We start from the raw sequence: 23,428 nt of genomic DNA on the forward strand, positions 1-23,428 counted from the left end.
ACACATTTTGACATTATTGACTGCGTTTACATGCGCACAAATATTGCGATTATTTCCAATAATCAGAGTAAGGACTTAATCGCATTTTGATGTTTACATGTCAAGAGCAAAGCTCTTACTCCCGTGTGTTTTCCTCAGAATGCGATGCTTTCTTCCCTTCATCGTTTCTAATCTTCGTATTATTACAGGTGCATGTCACGTTATTCATGTCACAAGCGCATGCGCACTTTGGTCAGAGCGGCAATACTGCGATTAAGGTGTTTACATGCCTGTATATTCCGATTAAAATCGGCGTACGCCACCTATGTTAATACGATTATGCTTGCTGCGATTATGAGCTTAATCGCATTATTTAGATCGAAGTATTGCGTTTACATGAGGTAAAGCATAATCGCAATATAGCCAAAATCTCATCATAATCGCATTAAGAGGGTCCATGTAAACGCACTTATTGTTAAGGTTCATAATGAGAGCCCTTAGTTACTGGAGATGAGTTGATCCATACTAAATTAAAATTGCATGCCTGCTTTATTATTTAAGACCATTTAAAAAAAAAATCAATTTCATATAACAGTCAACTGTCATATGATCATAACTAGAATTCCATTATATTCCCGAGCCTTGGCTTATACTGTGGCTGAAGGTAAGAACGCTGTATTTCATCAAATGTGAACCTGACCATTACTCAGAGACTCACAGATCAATCTATCTTAAGTGATCCAATGGTGGTTGCATTTTTTAATTTACCGATTTTTTTAGATGATTACCTATATGTATTGGTTTTGCAAAACCACCATTTTTATATTTTTATTTACTTGGTGATGGACAGACCCTCACTTCATCACCTAGTAAGACAGTCTTGTAAGACTACGAGCAAAATAACTTTACTAATAAATTAATTTAATGCAAACAATTCATATATATATATATATATATATATATATATATATATATATATATATATATATATATATATATATATATAAAATCAGAAAGTGTTAAACTTGTTTGTAACTCTGCACAGAATAACTACTATAATAGTGGGATGTTGCTCTTGTCTAGACTACCTCGTTAGATGGGTCAACAAACCAATATGTAGTCAACCAGACCACCATTAAAGCTTCTAACCCTTTTTCCATTCAAGTGGAAAACCAGACAGTTCCGTCTGATGTATCCCACTGCCAAATCTGTTCAGGTCAACTGACAGATTAAAACAAAAAATCCTTCTCTACGGATAGGGTCAGAAAGATCAATGATCAAAAGAGGAGAGAGACCCCATATTAAAGAAGATATCAATTCATTGATTTAACAGGACTCAATAATACATTAAAAATACCAGAAAAAATGTATTGTTTGCTCATTGGTCCCTCCGAGGACCATAGAATTAAATGTTTTTGGGGTTTTTTGGACTAAAATCGTTATTGACTTCCACAATGTCAAGATGTCTGAAATCTTCTCCACATGTGGAATTGGTGGACCATCAAAAATCATCAAAAAGCAGCAGATAATAGCAACAAATCTCTGTAAATGTTTTTTTCCCCTGCAAACAACATTTCTGGAGCACACAAATAATGCACTGGTCAAACTTAGTCATAATGACGCACAATTTGTTAGAGACACTGCCAGCTTGGGGATTTTTAAGCTTTAATAAATAAAGTGACGAGTTTACATTTAAGTTAAAAATACATTAATATTAATTAAAAAAATAACAATAAATTGAAGTTTTAGATGAAAAAAAATAAGGGTCTGCCCTGGTTATTGCTAGGCCTGGAGAAATTTGCTGAAAAGCATGGTAAAACTGGAACAGTTGCTCTAAAATGATGCACCAGGTATTCACTGAACCAAACTGGAAGCACAAAACTGAGATACGAATGGAATCGTGGGAAATTTAAACCGTTACACCCGAAGTATACACACAAACGCACATAATAAACATGTACAGATATAAATACACAAACAAATGATAAACAATGAATATCAACTTTCTAAAGGGGGTTGTACCGTAGCGTGAGTAAAACATGGCTTCACTTCAGCACTTCAACACAACCACCCAGGACTGCACTCTCCAAAAAAACATCTGCCTCGAAGACTGTCTGATAGGACAGAAAATATTCTTCTGCATGTGCCAATGGAATCACATGTTTATTCACATCTGATTGAAAAATGAAGGGATGTTTCAGACTTGGAATCAAATCCTGTCCACACCAGTCAAGAAGCATAGAGAAACAAAGACATTTCTGACCTAAAGTTTCCAGATTATAAATCTAAAGCACAAGGAAAGAGTGGAATTCATGCATTTCCACATCCACACAACTCTTCTGGAAACAAATGACACAAACTAGCCTTGGTTTCTCAGGGAACATGACTGTCAAACACAGCAGATCTTTATGATTAATTACGTGTTTGAGTCAGTGGGTGCGTGAGGTGGGAGAAAACCGGGGTCTGTAAACTGAACTGTTGAATAGTCATGTCGTAACTTTTTTCTAGTATGAAAAGTAGACAACACAAACTGTAAACAAACACATATTTTGGCTAAAAGTTCGAGCACAAAAAGTCCCAAAAGGTAGAGCTTTAATGCAGCTTCACAGCACAGTTGCTTATGTAGTATCGCTTTGTCATGAATTCAGTTGGTAAGCAACATCAGTTATAAATTTGGTTCAGGGAAACCAGATGTGAGCTAATTCACTCCTCACAGAGGAGCATTTTGTACAGTCATCTGGACTTTGTTTACGCTTGGTATTAATATTCATCTTGGGTGATCCAATCTCAAACGGCCAGCGCTGAATACAGGTGTAAACAAGGTCCACAGTGGTTAGTGATTTGACTAATCAAATTCACAGTTAGTTGAAAACCATCAATCAAATCACAAAAAAGTGCTCTGTCCAAAATCACATACTTTTAGAATATGCGCTGTAGTCTATTTATGTAATTTACTTCTCAGCCACCTAATGTTTTGTAGGTGTACATACAACACTGCCATTTGACTTGTACATTTCCAAAATTAATAATAAAAATAACTTACTATAAGTAAATCTGAAAAACTTGGGGAACAACTTCCTTTGAGTCAAAATCTGCTAAGGGGTAATTAAAAGTAACAAATTATGTAGAAAATGTATGCATCTTTTATTGGAAAATTAAGCAACAAACTTAATTTTATTAAAAGTTCAGGATATGAAAGTCAAATTGGACTACAGGGATTCAACTCAATATCACTAATTTAAAAGTTCATCTATTGCTAAAATTGTCAAAATACTGATCTGTCAAGAATAGTAAATTAAAACCATTAAAAAAAAGAAAAAAAAGAGATGTCAGAATCAGAATGCGTACTTCATGGACAGAAAATGTCCATCAAAATATAACATATTGAACGATGTTCATTAACACTGTAAAGTTTTTCAGTTTGACTGGTGTTTATTTATTTATTTTCGCATGAAGTGAGAAGTATTTCACTGAGCTTCCCGATCATTCCGTTTCGATTTCAGTGAGTGAAGAACAAATTTATATGTAATTTGTAAGTCTTTGACAAACAGCATGTTGAAGATGATAATTATTTATTAGCCAAGAAATGTTCACTGAAGTGATTGATGCCCATGAGTGTTATGTCAATGTTTTCAGTTCTAATATACCAACTGACAGCCAACAGGTTTTTGACAGACGTGATAATGTGCTTAAAGAGGGAACTATGTTTGATTTTTGGGTTATTTTAGAATGTGCTGGAGACATTCAAAATGAGTAGTTCATTGTACTTATTTTATGGAATGAAACTTTTTGTGGCTTAAATAAATTATATGCTACTCAGAGACTGACATATTTGGCTTATCAAAAAAATGTTACATTCAGCTGTTGTGAATTTTAAATTTTAAACTTTGGCAGTTACATGCAGCTTTAAAAGACAACAGTCTTGAGACCTAACACTACAACTGAATTTCTTTGTTTGTTCATAATTTGTCTGTCTTTAATCGCTTTGTTTATTCACAATCTGCATATCTGCACACTCATTATAAAATATCATTATTAAAGTGCAGCTTCCGGCAATTTAGGCGATGCAGATTATAAAAATGCCAAATATCATTCAATATATTGGTCAACCAGTAGATCAGATCATCCGAAACATATCTAGAGGCTAGCACAATGACGCCATCCAAACTGTGATGCACCACTAGAACATCACCGGCTGTGGGTGAAACTATGGTTGATTTCCTGTATCCTAAGATCAGCTCTTCAGCCCAACATCTGAGCATTCATACAGGAAACCTTCATAAAACAAGAACTAATGCATCGGGGCAAAACATCTACACAGCCTGCTTTGTTGAGGTGTTATATCAACATATGACGCCCCTCTCTCTGCTCACTTCCTCCTTGGGCCCCAACAGCAGGAGGTTGTTGTCAACAAGGAATTCTGTCCCATGAATATTTCCCTCCCGAAAACAAGTCACACACAGGACCCTAGTGAGGCCTTTACAGGTCCAACGAGTCTTTTAAACTTGACTGCGGCAATGTAAAAACGAGACGTCGCCAACATTATGCCATAAAATGATACCGGGCGGTGCTAATAACAAGCTTACAACACCAACATGCTGGGTGCTGCTTTGCTTGGGAAAACCTATACACAGCTTATCTTTAAAACCATTTATCAGAAACAAATATTCTGTGTCACATTTCAGAGTAAAAATGATTTCAGGCGTTATAAACGGATATGTCCCATGTACAAAACATCTAAACTGTTGCTCTAAACATTAAACAGCACCACTGTGTAAACAGCATTTAGTGTGACGTGAATCAACTCAACACAGTCCAGAAAAGTCTTTCAATGGCATAAGATGTTAACGTCACAGCTACGTTCCAATGTAATTTTAGCTTTAGACTTTGTGATGATAGCTTCAATCCGGTCAGTTATGACAGATGGCAATGGCACTTCTGAGAGAAGAATTAGAGTCAGTTGTGTAGCTGCTCAGTGGGCAGTGATGACCTGCTGATTATACATCATGACTCAGAGTTTGAAGGGTGTTTAGTCTCTGTAGCTCTCTGGGCAAGGTGACTGAGCCTTTGCGGTAAACCTCATGAGTCTGGATCATGTTCTTTTAACCACAATTTCACAACACCACCACCTGCTACACAAAAACATCTTAAAACCCAAAATATGTCTGAGAGAAGAATTCGATTATCAAAATGGAAATCAGATGGCATGGTGCCTAACAGTAATTATACATTCGAATTCATCTACAAAGAGGAACGTTCTTAGCTTGTCCATCTTTAGTGAACCATTTTCTCACATTAAGAGTTAAGCAAACAATTTGTTTGTATACTTATTCAGAGACATTTAAAATCTTTCATTTAATATTAAGCATGCAAGTTCTGCACGAAAGCTCCTCTACAAACATCTGGATTATTTATGATGGCAAGTAATGTTTGAAAGGTTTGTTTAAATGACGTTTCAACTGTCTGAAGCTTTTTATTATGACGGATCTTAAAACGTTTAAGTGTAAGCATTTCAAAAACTCCAAGAGAATGTGAAGAGTTTCTGCCTCGAAAAATATGTGGAACAAGGCACAAAATAAAACATTTAAATGCACAATCATCTAAATGAAATGAGTGTGTGCTGCAAAAAGAGGCGAGGAAAAAGGAAGCAAGAAATGTCAGTTCCCCTCTCAGGGATCTAACCTGTCTCGGATATCCGGATCTACTATTCCGCCTCTCTGCTTTGATCGGACAACAATATTCTCTCTCACACAGCATGAAAGTTGAAATCAGTTCTTCAAGTTTTTATATGTTTGATTTGAATGGTGATCATGGACCCTCTCAAGGAAGAAAGAGTGAAGAAAAAACATAATAATAAAAAAAAAAACCTTCTGTTCTGAATTTTAAAATGGTTCTAATATACTTAATTTCTTTTTTGATCTTTTGTTTTTCTCATATTTAAAAATGCAGTAATGCAAAACAAGAAACAAAGTCAGGCCATATCCCATTCAATGCGATTGGCAAGCATGTCAGAGTTAAGTGATGATCGACGTGTGGGACTTGATCCCTCACTGTGACAGGACACACAGTATGCCATGCCTATAGAGATGACACCATGATTAAATAAAAGGCCTGTGGCAGGGCTCACTGCCTCTCTAAGCCAAACTCACGTGGCTCTGGAAGTGTTTGCAAACAGCTAAAAGAGGTCAATCGCTCTCTGTGACTTCAACTTCTAAAAATACACCAACACATGGCAATCTCCCCAGTAATGTGGTATGCGCTGATCAGACGCAACTGACCACATTTATGAACTTAAACAATAGAGGGGTCTGTGTAGTCTCTCTCGGTTGACCGCCAACTGATTGAAGTCAACACTACAAGATTTTCTTCAGCATGCAGTCACACAGTACGTCACACGTGCCGTTGGTCAATATCAGGATATCTGCTGACCGGGTGGTGCACAACCCTATATGTTTATAGACTATATAAATCGAAGGGGAAAGTGGACAAGCATTAAGCCGGTTGCTATTTTTCATTAGTGGATGTCTGTAAAATCCTATGAGATGCAAAGCATTCCCACAGACATGCTTGTAATTATCTTATATCCAGCACATAACAATGCACGCTCGAGTAATTGTGCTACTCATTTCCATCATCAGCTAAGCTTTCGAAATTTCCTCATGTCAAGAGTTGGCAAAGGGCTTGTCTGAAATACTTTGCAGGCTCCTTCTCTCATCGCCAATCGAGTTCTCACTGCGACCACAATGCATGCCTCTTCAGTAGAGAGAGTCTAGCAGTGAAACACAAGTAGAAAGTGGAGGTGGCTAGCCAAAACATCCCACACTGAACACAACCGCACTGGAGGAAGGCAGCTGTCACTTTCACATGTAACCACAATGACTAAATTCTCTTCCCTTTACTTAGGCCAGTTTCACAGAGCATGTATAAACAGCATTTACTGTAAGCAAACTTGCAGTGTAAGTTTGACAGCAGACCTGCTTTGACACAGACAAAAGCCATAAATGACAATGGTTATTAGGAGTTATTGAGAACCACTACACATTAATAAACATCCAAAAGCCAAACAAGCTATAATCTGCAGTCAGTACTGGTTAGATTTATGGAATTTGTATCAAGCCGTGATCAATAGATCACGTCAGTTTACGTTTTACATTCATAAAGTCCTTTATTGCATGTTATTGTGGGGATAAATAGGTTTACATTGTACTTTCACTGTATTTCAGTGTAGTTCAAAATGTGTTACAAACAGAACCCTGAATTTGATGTCTTTGCGAGTGACCCTATTGCTAAAATATGAACATAGCTAACTATATTCCCATTTATGCTGTAAAAATTATATTGTAAAAGTGTATAATATTGTCTGGAAAATGTGTACCAACCATTAAGGGAGCTGAAAGTAGATATATAAATATGAAAAGAAACATAACACTATGGCTGTCAATGTAATAAAACAATTTTGATTAATCTCATGATTTCAGTCGTTAGAAGGCAGATTGAAACTAATGTCAAATTTGGTGAATTTATTTTATGTTACTTTACCGCAGACACAATAGCACCCCCTTGCGGCCCCCTGTGCTACGCTGTATATGCATACAGTGTGAATGACAAAATAAATGTGTGCTCTCCAGCCCTTCATTCTCCAACTACGAGTCACATTGATCAGTAGATTTACAAGCAGACATCCATTTGGTTTGGTGAATTGCATCATAGACAACAGCCAAAAGGCAAATGCAGGATTATGGTAAAATGCATGCACCTTCAGAATTCACTTGGTTTACACAAAATGCAATTGGTTTACAGAAATGATGGGAATCTGCTGGGATGAAGGTTGTCCCTCCAGTCTGACCGGCTAAAAGGAGTCAGCAGTAGAGGGATTAACTTGCTTCAATCTGTGGTCTAATCTGTGGTCTACATCTGATCAGAGGCTTGAACTCCTAACCTTCAATCTTCACCCACTTGGGCTGGACAACAGCGAGTCCTGCACAGAAGACAATGCCCTTCCTTTCCTTACATTTAATAGTGGAAACTTTGACCAACCACATTTTTTTTCTTTCTTTAATACTCAGCACTTTTGAATAAGACGTTCCAGTTGTTTACATCATGACTCATTTGATGGGATTTTAGGAAAATTATCCATATGATTCAAGGGAATAAAATATCATAACCTCAGGTAGCATCCACAATTTATTTTTTTATTTTTTTATTAATTAACTAATTAAGAAAAAATAATAAAACTAATCCAAAAAAAATAATTTGTGACACTGATCCTGTTTCAAATAACCACTGCTGACACAATTCAAAATGTCTTTATTATTTAAGTTATAATCTACTAATATTACTTATTTTTCCAAATTTTCAGCCTAGTGGTCTAGCTAGCCCTCCTGGAGCTGACGTCACATGTAAGTGCAAAATATGTAACCACCTGCAAAAATGTACACATGGTATGCATGTAGATCGATATTTTCCTGTCTCAGATGCACAACTACAGCACTAGACTGTCATGCTTACGTCCACTTCTAGATTTAATATATACTTGGAAAACTTCAAGTGTCTCCTGCAGCTTGGTCATACTTCCTTCTGAGGAGAACAACATCTACAGGGTTTTCTCAGCATGTGGAAAGAGACTATTAGTCAGCCGGCCCACGTCACAGCATGTTTACATCATCAGCTCTGATTCTAGGATGCAGTAGGGAGGGGGAGCTCCCCACAACATCCTATCCCAGCCCTGGTCGCTCATCTTCCAAGGCTGACCATAAACAACTGCTCTAACTGCATGGCAACAGGACGCTCTCCAAAACGCACGCTACCCAGCGCTCAGTCCAAACACTTTAGAGAGTGTGTACAAACAGAGCCCAGCAACCCTTAACAGCGGCAGATCACAGAGAAGACGGCCGGCACTTAACATAGAGCTATATTTGGTGTGGAAAGTTACCATACCTCCGATACAGAGCGGGCAGCTGGTGAATCCTGGTGGTTGGCGAGAATGAGGAAAGGAAGGGTGCACAGCTGAGGATGCTGCATGGCCGAGAGAAGCTCAGACCGGGACAGCTCCATCTCTTCGTCTGACGTGGCACTGTTGAGGACAAACACCACACCTTGGGAACCTTGATAATATCGGCTCCAGTATTTCTTGATGGTCTCAGCTCCTACAGAGAGGGAAGCAACAATGATGTACCATGTGACTGTTCAGATACGATCCTAAGTAAGCAAAAAGAATAAAAATTATACATCGGCTCCCTTTCAATTTATGAGTGTGAATTTGAATTTAATTAGTTAAACCCAACAGAAAGATGAACTGAATTGACAGTAAGAGGAATTTAAGAAATTTTAAATCAAAGAAATTCAACACAAGTAATGCATTCTGGGAAGTGTTTTTCCATCTTGGTCCACAGAAGTTCACTTATTAAATATAATCACATGTATTAACTAAATACAAATCTATCTATAATAACATCTATGTATCAATCTGTCTACCTCTCTTCATGTCTCTCTTTAAAGCTAGAGTTCAAAGTTTGTCTTGAGAAATCTTGATTTTATGTTTAAAAGTTATTCAAATTGCAATTTTGTTTGCGTCCTGAATTCACATTTAATTCAATCCGAGGACTTAAACTGGAGTTTAAGAGGCATTCTTTCTTAAATTCTGAATGGCACACAATCCTGGTTAAAGCCATTATAGGTTTTTCATTTTCTGATGTTAGGTTCACATTCATGGATTCAGACTTGCAAAAATCTGAAAATTTGATAGTAAAATTTCCAAGATGTCTCAAAACAGATCATGTAATAAAATATTCCCCATTTCCTTATAGCATCTTTCCTTGTTGCATCAGTCCATGACGTAAATCATATTATGCTATAACAGTGCAGATTTTGAAAGAGTTTTAAAATCATTCAAACAAATCCCTTAGGCTAGAGTACTAAACTTAGCCTGACTAGAGTCATCCAAAATAAATATAAAAGGAAATAAATCATCTAAAATTATTCTGTCATAATAACCATCAGAGCACAAGTCAAGTCATGTAACTTGTTGACAAATCCGGTGAGATCACGATGACGCATGTTTGTAGAAAAAGTGGTCTTGAAGTCTCAAAACAAAATAGTTATACGGAAACTGCAAGAAATAAATAACACTCACCAGAAAAGAAGCATTTAGTTTGACTTGTCAGGCTAAACTAGTGTAAAATAACAGCACACAAGGCTCCTAGGGAGATGTGAAAAGGCAGTATGGTCATTTACTCAGTGTTTTCTAACACATCCTGTTCGGAGATGCCGGTTTAGTTCAAATATCTCCATGCTATTTTCAGCCATCCTACATGTGTGTGCAAAGAGATTTGAATAATTTAGCAATCAATTTAGAATATGTGCAAATGAATACAGTAGAAATGAAATGTTTTTCCTTTTACACAATGAAAGAGAATAGCACTTACATGTGATCCAAATGTTCTCCAAAGAGTAAATGCATATGCCTTTTCAGGAACTATACAATGTATTTGGGTTTCCTCAAATTCTAGGTTGCCAATTCAAATGTTTAGCAAATGTTTTACTGGTTTATAGTCCACATATGGTTATTTTTTAGTGCTGTACATTGATGTCCATATCTTCACCATGCCACAGTAGTTGTTTTTATTACACGGCTCTCTGGAACACTTGATTCAGATTGACATTATATCAGCACCACATGGCCTCTTTCTTTCATGCAATAAAATTTAAATGTCTATTTATTTGGCAAATAGTCAACTAATAAGTAGGATGCTATACACTCAGATGATCATTGTCACAAAATAAACCTATTCAGGATGATCTGATCACCCCATCGGGGTTCATTTCGCGGTAATGACGCCTGACTGTAGGTTACGCCTTAGGTGTAGATTATCTGTGAATGAGACCTACATGCTCACAAAGTGAGTCATCCACTAATCTCTCATCTTCATTTACTGTTCAAAAGGTCTGGTGTCAGCACGTGGTTTTTTTTAAAGAAATTAATACTTCTATTTGGCAAAGATGCATAAAATTGATCACAATTTCAAAAGTGACAAGAAGTTCTTCAGAATCTTGAAAAAAAAAAAAAAAGTATCACATTTTACACAAAAATATTACGCATAACCGTTTTCAACTTTATTAATAATAATAATAATGTATGTTTCTCAAGCAGCAAATCAGCATATTAGAATGATGTTTGAAGAATCATGTGACACTAAAGACTAGAGTAATAAAATTCAGCTTTGCCATCAAAGGAATACATTGCATTTTAAAATATATTAAAACAGAATACCGTTAGATTCCACAATATCACAGTACTGTATTTTTGATCAAATAAATGCAGCCTTGGTGACCATACGAGACTTAAAAGAAAGCATTAAAAAGTCTTACCAACCTCAAACATTTGAACAGTAGTGTACATCAAGTATATAAGAACATATTAAGAGCCTGAAACCTCATTTTGGACCATAAAGATGTGTCACCACAGTCCAGCCACTCCATTTACTGTTTCCCATAACACACTCAGAATAACAGCAACAAGGTAAACTCAAGCTGACTGAATAGTGTAAATAAAAAACGGTCTGCAAAATACAATCCAAGTTATCTGCAGGTTCAACTTTTTTTTCTACACTGATTTTGGGGCAAATCAATTGAATTCTTCTGAATGGATATAAACATGGAAACATTAAACTAAACTGTAGACTACACTCTCACTACTAGATGAAAGCATAATCTAATTTGCCAAAATTCTTAATAAACAAACAAACAAACAAGGACCAGGGAGTATGTAGAACTTGAGGAAATTCTGAGGAGTTTGTAGAGTTCAGTGGGTGTACTTTGCGACCGAATCTGGTCATTTATTTGGATCTGTGTGGTTTACATCAGTGAACAGTGGAGCACATCTCGTACCCATCTATCATCACGCTGACATCTTCTGCCACCTATTGGTCAATGGCCCGGTCAGGAAGTCAAATGTTAATTTGCTGGAAAAATGTATGCTCAGAAAGCCAGAGTCATTGATGATTCTGTGAGGCATCCCAAGACATGATTCAAAACACATTCTGGTTTTGTTCAGACAGAATAATGGAGTACCCGCTGTACATACTCATGATGTGTCAGGGCACCATTATCTAGGACATATGGGAGACTAAAAATGAAATTTTGCAGCAAAAATCTACTCCTAGGACCTGTTATCTTGACCTGCCAAGAGAGATGCAGATATGTTGAAACAGTCTGTCTTGGCTGTTCGTCTGGCCACATCTCCAGGGCATAGTGTTTCATCTTAACTCATTAAATGTCCATCATTTCAGCCTGGATCACATCAGACAGCTTGGGTCTTGAAATGCCTTTCCACAGCTCCGATCCGGGGTCATGGTATCCAGCTCGAAACCATCTAACCACAGGCAGCAGACAGTACAAACAACTGAGCATAACCAAGTCTTAGGTTTCTGTTCTCTTGAAATATAAATGAGTAAAATACTTTGGCACTATTTAATGTAATCCACACTTCATTCCTGCATTGTGTGTGTGCCATTTACATTGCCATTCAAATGTTTGCCATCAGTAAGATTCTTTTTTGGGTTTTTTTACGAAAAAAATAAAAATAAAAATTAAAAATCGCCACGGACACATTAAATTGATCTTAATAACAATGCTACCAAGAATCCTGAAGTAAATGTATCAGTTTCCAAAAAATAAATAAATAAATAAACTGAAGGCTAAAGTAATGCTTGCTGAAAATCCAGCTTTGCTATCACAGGAATAAATTACATTTTAAAATAAAACAGAAAACAGTTACTTTAAATTGTATTAATATTTAACAATATTACTGTTTTACTGTATTGTTGTTAAAATAATAGCAGTCTTGGTGAAATGAGAGAAAAAAAAATGAGTTCCATGAGAAGCAAATGTTTCTTGCAACACACAGACTGCAACAGTGTTTATTAGTGAAGCAAAGTGATGGGAATTTTTGCTCTGGAACACTGGAAAGACAGAAAAAATGAACAAGCAGAGTGATACAGTGAACATTCCCCTGACTAAATGCCAACAAAAAAGAAAGCTGCTTGACCAATCACATTTGAGAATCCTACCCCCCTTCCTTAATGCTTGAACAAAAAAGCATATTATTGTGATATCTTTTTTCTAGCTAATCAGGAGAGCTTTAACCAGTTAGCACCATATTTTTCGTTGTATACAGTACAATTTCCTATCAAGCACTGAATAGGGTACCATTGAAATGGTTTTGATGTAAGGGGATAGGATTCCGCAGGAGGAAAGGATAAGACAGCCAAGCCTACTTCAACATAGGGTATTTATTACAGAGACTGATCAAATTTGAGATATGAATATTTAATATAAAGCTACTCAGTCATGATCCTTATAAACTCGACTCATCATCTGCTTTCCAGCTGGTCCAGAAGCCTGCAGAATTCGACTTTCCCTCTGCAAATGCAAGACACATCAGCATCCCTGATGTCATCACCATTATAATCTCATAATCGTTTGTGTCGTAAATTGAATGGAATTTTGTGGAAACAGAGTAACAATAGAATAACAGTCGCCACCTATCACAGTCATGGAAAAACCAAACAGCAATATCTGTCATTGCTAACTACGATCACTCAGTTGCAGCTTCAACACTTAAGAATGATAGACAAAACCCCTGACTACACAGACTAATTTGGTTTGGTTTGGCAGGAGCAACTCAACCCTGGCAGGACACCCCAAAAAGTGTATAATGTAGTCCAAAAATGAGGGGGTTTTTTAAAACCCTGTTTTATGATTCGGTGAAAAGTTATGGCATAAACAAAGAACAAATATTTTAGCACTATTAATAGATATTTTTTTCCAGTCAGGTGTTCTTGCTTCCACTGAAGCACAAGATGCTCCTTGGATCTCAAATCATGCAGGAGAACATGATCCTCACATTCTCAGTTTTCAATATTACTGCACATGGCTACATTTTCATATAAATTTTAAATCAAATTTATTTTGTGCAAAATTTACTTTATTTTATTTTTTTGTTATATAAGCAGGCTAATCAGTAATTGTTAAAACAAACAATTACTTATTTAAAATAAGTGTTCTTTAAGTATCCAAAAGTTTACAGACAACAGTTATGGGTTTTTCTTTTTTTGCTCTGCATTATTGCTGTTTGATTATTACTGATGAGATCATAGACAGTGGCAGCTTTAACAGGCTGCATTCAGACTAATAAACAGATCTATTTCGATATATATTCGTTTTCTCCTGCTCTGAAAACATAACTGACTGTGTGTTCATCAATTTCGTATAAAAGTATTCGAAAATGCAAGTGTATTTAACCGCAGCCGCAATCAAGCTTCAGGACAAACAAACACAAAGCGCACATGAAAAGCTCAGAATTGTTGAAGAGAGAATTGCGATGCAGTGGAGAATACATTTTTTCTCCCACCTCTAAGTGCTATATGCAATATTAACAAAAACATTAATGGCATTAATAAAAACACTTACACTGACAAGCTACGCAATATTGCATTCATAATCGAATGCGATTCATCTGTGATTATGAATGTGATATTGCGTAGCGTGTCAGCGTAAGTGTTTTTATAAAGGTGATCTATGGCTCTGTGTATTAAATGCCGCTCCATCTGAAAGCATGTGATGGAGTTTTACTACTAATCACAGAACCGGCTTTACTGACATGTAAATCACATGCGATTTATCGTGCAGCCCTAATTTTTCTGTGTGTTTGCTGATCACAAAGTACAAAGCAGATGAGGAAAACTAGGACGCCGGTTGTATTCAAAGCGCCGCCATTACTGTTTACAATGCGTGGTGCGCTGTGATTGGTTGAACGGATGTATCGCATTCTGCAAAGAAGTTTTTTTTTTCTAAACTCTTAATGTCAAATGACTGAATCAGCATGAGTATTTCAGCGTGTGAGTAGTTAGAACAGCCATCTGTGTTAACACCCTGGTTGTACTTGAGTATCTTACAATCAGGTGACCACTTAGATTTGGAAAGCATGAAATTTCATACCATCTGGATATTTAAATAAATAAAAATATACTATCATATACTATTTTGTCATTCGGCCAACTCTTACGTTAGTTTAAGGAGTTAATTGAGTTAAAGTGGAAGTGAAGCAGTCAGTCAAGTTTACATTATTTAGTAAATTGACTTCCACTTTAATTAAAAAATATATAACAAACATGATTAATGTAACCATTTTAAAGAAAAAAGGATGTTTTGTTATAGCTTTTGGAGCACGGGCGGCGCCATCCTGCAGTATCTTTTGCTCAAGCAGAATGGAAAGAGGACTCAATTTGGTACTCACCTGCAGTCCGAGCCGAACGCTTATTGTGTGCTTGTGCGTGCGCAAAGAAACAATCTGTCACAGCGTGCGAGTACCGCATTGAAATCTCTTTCCTGCTGATGCGCTTTTGAATGGCTTAAAACTCTTTAATGTTTTAACTGACAAGGCTTAAAACACATGAGAATGATAAAGCAGCACTAGCCCGATCATTCAGTTAGGTGATTAGTTAAACTACATTCTCTTAAAGGTGTTATCGGATGCAAAATTCACTTTACAAGTTGTTTGAACATAAATGTGTGTTGGAAGTGTGTACACATCCATCCTATAATGATAAAAATCCACCCAGTGTTTTTTTGTTTTTCTTTTAAATCCCTATTTTAAAATCACCTCTCTCAAATCAGGCTGTTCTGAGGTTCCTGTCAGAATGACATAGTTCTGCACAGGCTGCTCCCACGATAGTTGATTGACAAGGCCGTCTCACCTTAGACCCGCCCTGAGTGAGCTGAAATCTGTCCACCATTGTGTCGACTCCGGTGCAGGGGAAGACAACAATTTCTCCGATTAAGCCATTGAGGTGTTTTGTTGTTGGATGTAATAATGAACATAGCAGTCATCATTAACTCCCGACATCTGAGCCGCTGAAGACGCAGAGGATTAACGTTACTTTCATTTTGAAGGGAATGCACCGATCCCGATCTGCCTAAATGCGTCTATGTTCACGCGAATCATTCATGATCCAGCTTCATCTACAGAAGAAGTGAGAATAAGGGTTTTTTATGAATCTTTGCCAATCACCTTTGGGGACACTTAATTTCTAGCGATTATCGCCAATTTGGTTGCACAGATACTATTTAAACTAAACTGAGCTAGACAATGACGTCTCTGAATTCAATAATGAAATGCCTTTAATTGAAAATTGAGTGTTTAATCTTATCATTATACATTACTGACACTCTATCCTCCAATTTGTTACTGTTAAGTGCTTTGACACAATCTGTATTGTTAAAAGCGCTGTATAAATAAAGGTGACTTGACTTCCTAATAATGAGCTAGTTAGCCAGTTTCGCGGCTGAAGTTTACAGTCTGCTTGTCACTCCACGGAAGAGAGGGGCAGGGGCAGCAGAGCTTATTAGCATTTAAAGCAACATGGACTAGAATGGCTTGCGAAAAACAGAGCTGATTTTGACATGGTAAAAAAGGTGTTTTTACACTACCATTGAGAAATTTTAACCAAAGTATTTTATAGACTTTTCATTAAGACCCTAAAGAATCATATCAACTTGTATAAAATGGGCATTCGATGACCCCTTTAACAGCAGGAAAATCCGCAGGTGAGCCTAAAATATATGTTTTCACTACTGGTGAACGAGCCAAATATGTCTAAAAGGTCTGATGTAAGTTGCCACGTGAGCGATACTGTATGAAGTGTCATTTGTTTACATCATGTTGCGCCTCGCGTTATAAAAACAATGTTTGGAATATAATGATCAAAACTTTGTGATATAGATGAGGTGATATTGATATAGATATTGTATGTGTTAAATATTCATCCAAATTTATGATGAAAACCAAAACATGTGTGTGTTAAAATAACATTTGTGTGTTCAAAAAGTAAAGAAATGCTTATTAACTGGCCAATGGAGCGAACCAACCCCTTGACGTCACACGCGGTGGTACTGCAAGATGGCGCCGCCCGTGCTCCAAAACCAATAACAAAACATACTTTTTTCTTTAAAACGTGTTTGTTATATATTTTTTAATTAAAGTGGAAATCAATTTATTAAATAATGTAAACTTGACTGACTGCTTCACTTCCACTTTAACTCAATTAACTCCTTAAACTAACGTAAGAGTTGGCCGAATGACAAAATAGTATATGATAGTATATTTTTATTTATTTAAATATCCAGATGGAACGAAATTTCATGCTTTCCAAATCTAAGTGGTCACCTGATTGTAAGATACTCAAGTACAACCAGGGTGTTAACACAGATGGCTGTTAGAACTACTCACACGCTGAAATACTCATGCTGATTCAGTCATTTGACATTAAGAGTTTAGAAAAAAAAAAAACACCAGTCAGGACACTGTTTGGTCTGTGCCTAAAAATGAAGTTATAAGGAAATGAATAACATTGTCTGACATTCACAGCAAGGGCTATCATCACACATAAAGTCACGTCTAATCTCCTTTGACGTCATTGTCACTGGAGAGGGCACATTCACAGACTCCATTAACAGATGCCTCTTCACTGTGCCAGTCATGCCTCACACCTAACGGACATACTGCTAACACACAGGGCATTGCTGGCCTTTGTGTCAAAAGGGTAACAGACACGGATTGCCTCTTGCTATCAGGGCGGATTATTACACGGATGAGGGAGGCAGTTTGTTAACCACAGCAGGACAACAGCCTTCACGCCACGAGCTGTATGACAAACTGCCGATATGTCACTATTGCAAATGCTCACAGTTCACATTCAGAACTTTCTCACATTCATCCATCCTGTCATTCCACAGTTTATACAGCACCAATCTTTAGAGATTTGTTCATTCTCATGCTGCTGTCTCAGTCGTGTCAAAGTGATCATATTTACAGGATGGATACAAACACGCCCAACGAGAAAGTTATATCTTCTTTAATGCCAGACTTTCTAAATTGACAATTAAAGAAGAGTTTTAAAGTTGAATTTTGAATGCTGACCATATACATTTAACAGTTTGGAAAGGAGCTTTACTGACAATACAAGAAGCCTAAGCTTTTCAAGCATGAGCCTCTGCTGCATATGGAGATCACGGTTTAAAAAATAATGTAGAAAACAGGCTTCCATAGCTGTAAATAAACTATTACATACTAGAACTGAGACCTTTATGCCCCAAATGGCAAGGTTTTAGCAAATTGAGATGTCTAACAAAAAGCAATCCAAAAAAGTAGAGCATGATGGTTTCATTTTGTCAATTGTGCTGTCGTAATATACAGTTTGGGTTCAGTACGATTGTTTTGAAAGAAATTAATACTATTATTCACAAGCAAGGATGCAATAAATTGGTCAAAAGTGACTTTAAATACATTTAGAATGTTTTCAATAAATCACATCCACATAATTTATCTATTTATAATAAAAGAAAATTTCTTGACCACCAAACCAGCTTTTAAAACCTTTGAACGGTGTAGATTTATAACAAAACTGATGCTTGATAAATACTGCACATTGCTATAAATAAAAGAATAAAAATAAATAAATACTGTACATTTACAACAAAGAGAAGGTGCAAGATACAGAGAACCTGATACAGAGTTTGAATATGGTTTTCCCGGATCTGGATCTTGACAATTGTAAGCTTTGAGGACACATGGGAGAGGGTGTTAAAAAATGCATTACTCAATTTAGCAGCAGAAACACGCAGTCTTAGAACTGAGTCAGCCTCCTCTGCCTTTTCCGCTCTGTAACTACTAAGCGAGCATCACAGATGTAGTTTAGGTTGAGTAAATCTCTGTGCCAGGCCCAATGGGATGTTTCAGTCTTCTGAAGCACTGGTTGAATGAAGGGACAGTAGCCGCTAACTGAACCTAGTTTACTTTGAAAACTATATATACACAATCCAATCTACAGAATTAACACTCGAGGAACATAAAAATTATTGTCAGTGCAAACTGTCCATAGGCACGCTTACTTATGAATTGAAAAGATGCAGAGATGCACCGATATAAAAATTAAGTTAATAATATGGCCGTATTCTATACTGTTTTTGTCTATATAGAGCATTATATTCTGCAGTACGAAAAATGGATATTCATTGTGAGATTAATAAATTAGTGTTTTAAAAAATAACTTTAATCGAGTTAGATTAGGGATTTTCAAACCTGTGCTGGAGGACCCCCTGCCCTGCACATTTTGTCTGTCTCCCTCATCTAAGGGGCTGTTTACACCTGGTCACTTCATGCGTTTTTTCTGATCCGATAGCTATCCGATCCTGAAAAGACCAGGTGTAAATGCCCTCCAAAACACATTAAGACGGATATAAATCCGATCACTCAAACCACTTCAGGAGGTGGTCTGGGCCGCATTCCAGACGAAACTGGACAAGTGTAAATGCATCTGGTTATTGAAACCACATATGCTAATTTTACTCCTCCCAAAATATTAAAATAACGAGTGAGAGCGTTTTATAGGCTATATGGCATATGGGTATCTCTTCAGCAAGCCAACGCGCAATACACAATTATCTTCATTAAAAGTAGTGAGACTAACCTATCTTTCCAGTGCTGATGTTACGCTCTGTCCTGTTGCTGTCTCTGATATTGAAATGAGCTGATAATGAATAAAATGCATAGCATATCAATTGCTTTCACTGACGTGAACTCCGTTAAATTTGCATATAGCGTGGGAATTGAAGAACGGATTTATATCTGTTTTGCGAAGACACATTTATGTGGCCAAGTGTACATGGAAACGTTTTAACAAATCAGATATCCGATCAGCCAAAACACATGAAATGACCAGGTGTAAACAGGTCCTAACACACCTGATTCCAGTCATCAGCTCATTAGTAGAGACTGCAGAAACTAAATTGGGTGTGTCTGATTAGGGAGACATACAAAATATGCAGGGCAGGGGCTCCTCCAGGACAGGTTTGAAAACCACTGTGTTAGATGACAGCACATCTAATCTAAATGTAAAAATAAGAGAAATGAGTATGCACAAAATTTAAAAATATCCTAATTTCACCCAAACATCTCTAAAAAGATGTTATGAAATTAAATCAAATTTAAGAAATGCTAAAAAGCCTAAAATCAAGATGTAAATTTGATTTCTCCCTTTAGCAAATATTAGGGCTGGGTAGAAAAAAAAAAGATTTCTCAGATTTAATTGATTCTTATTTTTACAAAACGAAATCCTAAGAATCAATTAGTCTAGCCTGTTTTCAGTTAATGAACAGAACACTATAGTGCGCCTCACATCCAATACGTCGCAATAAGCTTTGTGCTTTGTTACTTTTAATATGAATCCAAGTCTCGGATTTTAAATTCTGTCAAGTTTATTACAATATTCAAACAATAAATACTGTTTTGACGCTTTGGAGAGAAAGAGAGAGAGAGAGAAAGAGAGAGAGAGATTGATCGCCTCAGTTACAGAGAAGCGACAGCGCGAAGCGCACATGAACTGATCATCTCTTCTGCTTTACTACCAGTTGCAGCACATCCGAAGGTATGTTAAAACAATTGAATGTTTATATTTCAAAAAACTGTAGAAATATAATTATGTAATAGTTAGTATTATAACTTTATTATTATTAAAAACTTCATTGAGTATAACTGAAGTGTTTGTATACAAATCAGTTAATTTTAACCTTCAATATTTATGTTGACTCATGTATTTACATCATTTAAGAGATTTTTTTTCCTTGAGAAAATTTGCCATATACTGTACATGATTATATTAGTTAAATATAGTAGTCAACATTTGAAGTGGATCAAAAGTTGTCCTAAGTGAAGTTAATCAAAGTTGTCCTAAGACAAGAATGCATTTTGGTTTTAGGTTTTAGGACAACTTGGTTTTGATCCACTTCAAATGTTGACTACTGTATAACAATATCCCCAAAATATGTCTGAAAATAAGCCTTATCAAAAATCACATCTGAAATATTTTGGGAATACGAGTTAAGATTAAGCACCGCTGATCTAGATGCACAACAGAGAAATAATACATTTCACCAAGAGTGAAGACATCTCAATAGGTTATATGCTTCAATGACCAAAGTAAGGCGGTTAATGGGGCAGCATGAAAACCCATGCACAACACATCTTTTACAGCTGCATTCCCTTTCAGGTACTCTGCAAACTTTCAGTCAGAGCAGATGTGTCCTGCTCCAGGTGATACATCAGCCTCATCTTAAAAAACACTGGAGGCCGCAATCCATTAAAAACATCCCTGGAGGCTCTGACCTCACCTACTGGAGAAGCTTCATTTCACGGCCCTCCATATGCATTTCAGATTTAGTCAGGCCTCCCCTTGGTTTACTGTGTTCTCTATCCCTGTTGTTTTTCTTTAAGTGGGCTCTTGATTCTGTTGCACTGGTAGGGCCACTTGTCATGATACAGAGTGCACCTGTAATGTCCCCCGCGTCCCACAAAACACATAAATCACTTCAAAGAGCAGCTCCCCTAACATTCTCATAAACAGAGTCAGGCTCTGATTTATTTCCCTCTCCACAGACCTCTTTCTGTTCAGCAGTCCTACAACAACAAGCATCTTCCAACATCGTACCTGTGGCCTCATATCCAGCCCAAATGAACTGTCCTGTCAGATTAGTTATACATGTAAAACGGAGGGGTTAAGAGAGGCTGAGATTTTGATCTATAATTCAAATATTCAATTCATATTGCCAACAAGGTAAAATAAACTCCGATACAATGTCTTATACGCAATGTGTTTACGGTCTTCTAACGAGGTGAAAAAGTGTGAAACACCCTAAATTAAGCCACCTTCTGCAACTATACTTAGTATTCTTGTCTTGTTTTTCAAAAAAATTGAAATAAAAGGAAATGCAGATTAGACAGCTATGTAATTCTGACAGAAGACTATATTGTGCATTTAATAAATTGAGTATTTACAATAAATAAAAATGCTTAAAATATTTTTTCTGACCATTCTTTGTTTTAAATGTTTCATACTTTAAAAAAAAGATTAAATGGTCTGTTCAGCAAGAAATCTGAGCAAAACTAAACTTGATGAAATGAAAGCAGCAACAGATCTTTTCTCCTATACTGAGATGTACATTTGAGTGTAACAGATTATCAACAAAATAAAAAGTTCTGCAATTCTGCTTACTGGTTGTTGACTGGATGTTTAGATGTGGGTGTTGCACTTAAAAATGAAGGCAGATGAATGCAATCTTGGGCTTATTAAATAGCTTATGATTTGAGAAAAGTTCTAAAACTGATTAAAAATTACAAGGTCAGGAAAAAAAAAAAAAAAGTTCACAATAAGATGAAAAACATGCAGGATAGACAAGCGGAATTTCCACTTCATGCAAACTTGGAATATGTTTTTTTTTGGGGTGTGTGTGTGATAATGTACTTTGAATTAACTTTTTCAAAATAAACTTTTTTTACTCCCAGCATATTTTATTTCCTTTTTTTAGGAAATAAAATTTCATTATGAATATATAATTTTGTGGGGTTTATGCTTAAAAAGAAGAAAATGCTAAAAAAAAAAAAAAAACTGAAACAATTCAACATGTTTTTTGATATTTTAATAAAACTAGACAAAACACTGAACAAGAATAGGATTATTTTGCAGTGTGACAACAAAATATGCTAATTGGTCAAACCATATTTGTTTATTCTATGAACGCCACAAACAGAAAACTGCAGACTATCACAGGCTATCTGCAGACTGTGGCTATCACAGGCATCAACTTGTTATTTCCCGGCTTTCCCTGTTTGCAAACCCTTCTGCCAAAAGAGACAATAATTATTTGCTTAGCAAACGCCTACTAAACTTGACTGAGTTGTAATGTCTTACTCTTTAAACCCTCTGTGCAGCTGTGGTTTTACTGGGAAGTAGGAGACACTGAGGTAAGCGCCTCTTCTTAGAGTTCAGGTAGCTAAACTAAGAGATCTGTCCCAGAGACAACTGGATTAGCATGGCAACAGTCTTCTCTCTAGTGCTTGGAGAAGAGATGATGAATCAAAGTCTGTTCTTATTACAGTACCTCCTAGTTCCTTCACATTCAGTATCACATTTTCGAATGGCACTGCCTTGATGCTGAAACCTGTGGAAGAAAACATGCTCATGTTACAATTTCAAATGATTAAAGGTTCAAATGATATGAGGTTGCATTGATAGTGACACAATGACTTTAGTGAACATGGGACTAAATCTACACATGTATACGAGTGGTTTCTATGGAAGCCCGTTTCCGCCACTGAATATAAAATAAAAAAGGTAATTGCGACTTTTTCTCTCACAATTCAGATTTTTTTTTCTCGCAATTCTGACTTTTTTTCTCAGAATTGCCTGATACAAACTCGCAATTCTGATAGCCTGATACAAAGTCACAATTGTGAGAAATTATGTCAGAATTGCGAGACATAAACTGATGAGTTTATATTGAAATATATTATATTGAGTTTATATTTTATATTGAGAAAAAGTCCGAATTGCGAGTT

General features: G+C 36.4%; 1 protein-coding gene across 15 annotated transcripts in view; it reads right to left on the minus strand.

The window, feature by feature from the left end:
• Window positions 1–23,428, minus strand: part of arl15a (ADP-ribosylation factor-like 15a) — a 148,515-nt gene that overhangs the window by 59,119 nt on the left and 65,968 nt on the right. For all 15 annotated transcript variants that reach the window (XM_058775811.1, XM_058775806.1, XM_058775817.1 and 12 more), the window contains 2 exons: window positions 22,972–23,031; window positions 8,917–9,125 (listed from right to left, as the gene is read on the minus strand). In XM_058775811.1, coding sequence (XP_058631794.1) covers window positions 8,917–9,125; window positions 22,972–23,031 — 269 coding nt within the window. The remainder of the gene's footprint in view (window positions 1–8,916; window positions 9,126–22,971; window positions 23,032–23,428) is intronic.

The sequence above is a fragment of the Onychostoma macrolepis genome, chromosome 05 (assembly GCF_012432095.1).
Source record: "Onychostoma macrolepis isolate SWU-2019 chromosome 05, ASM1243209v1, whole genome shotgun sequence".
Classification (NCBI taxonomy): domain Eukaryota; kingdom Metazoa; phylum Chordata; class Actinopteri; order Cypriniformes; family Cyprinidae; genus Onychostoma; species Onychostoma macrolepis.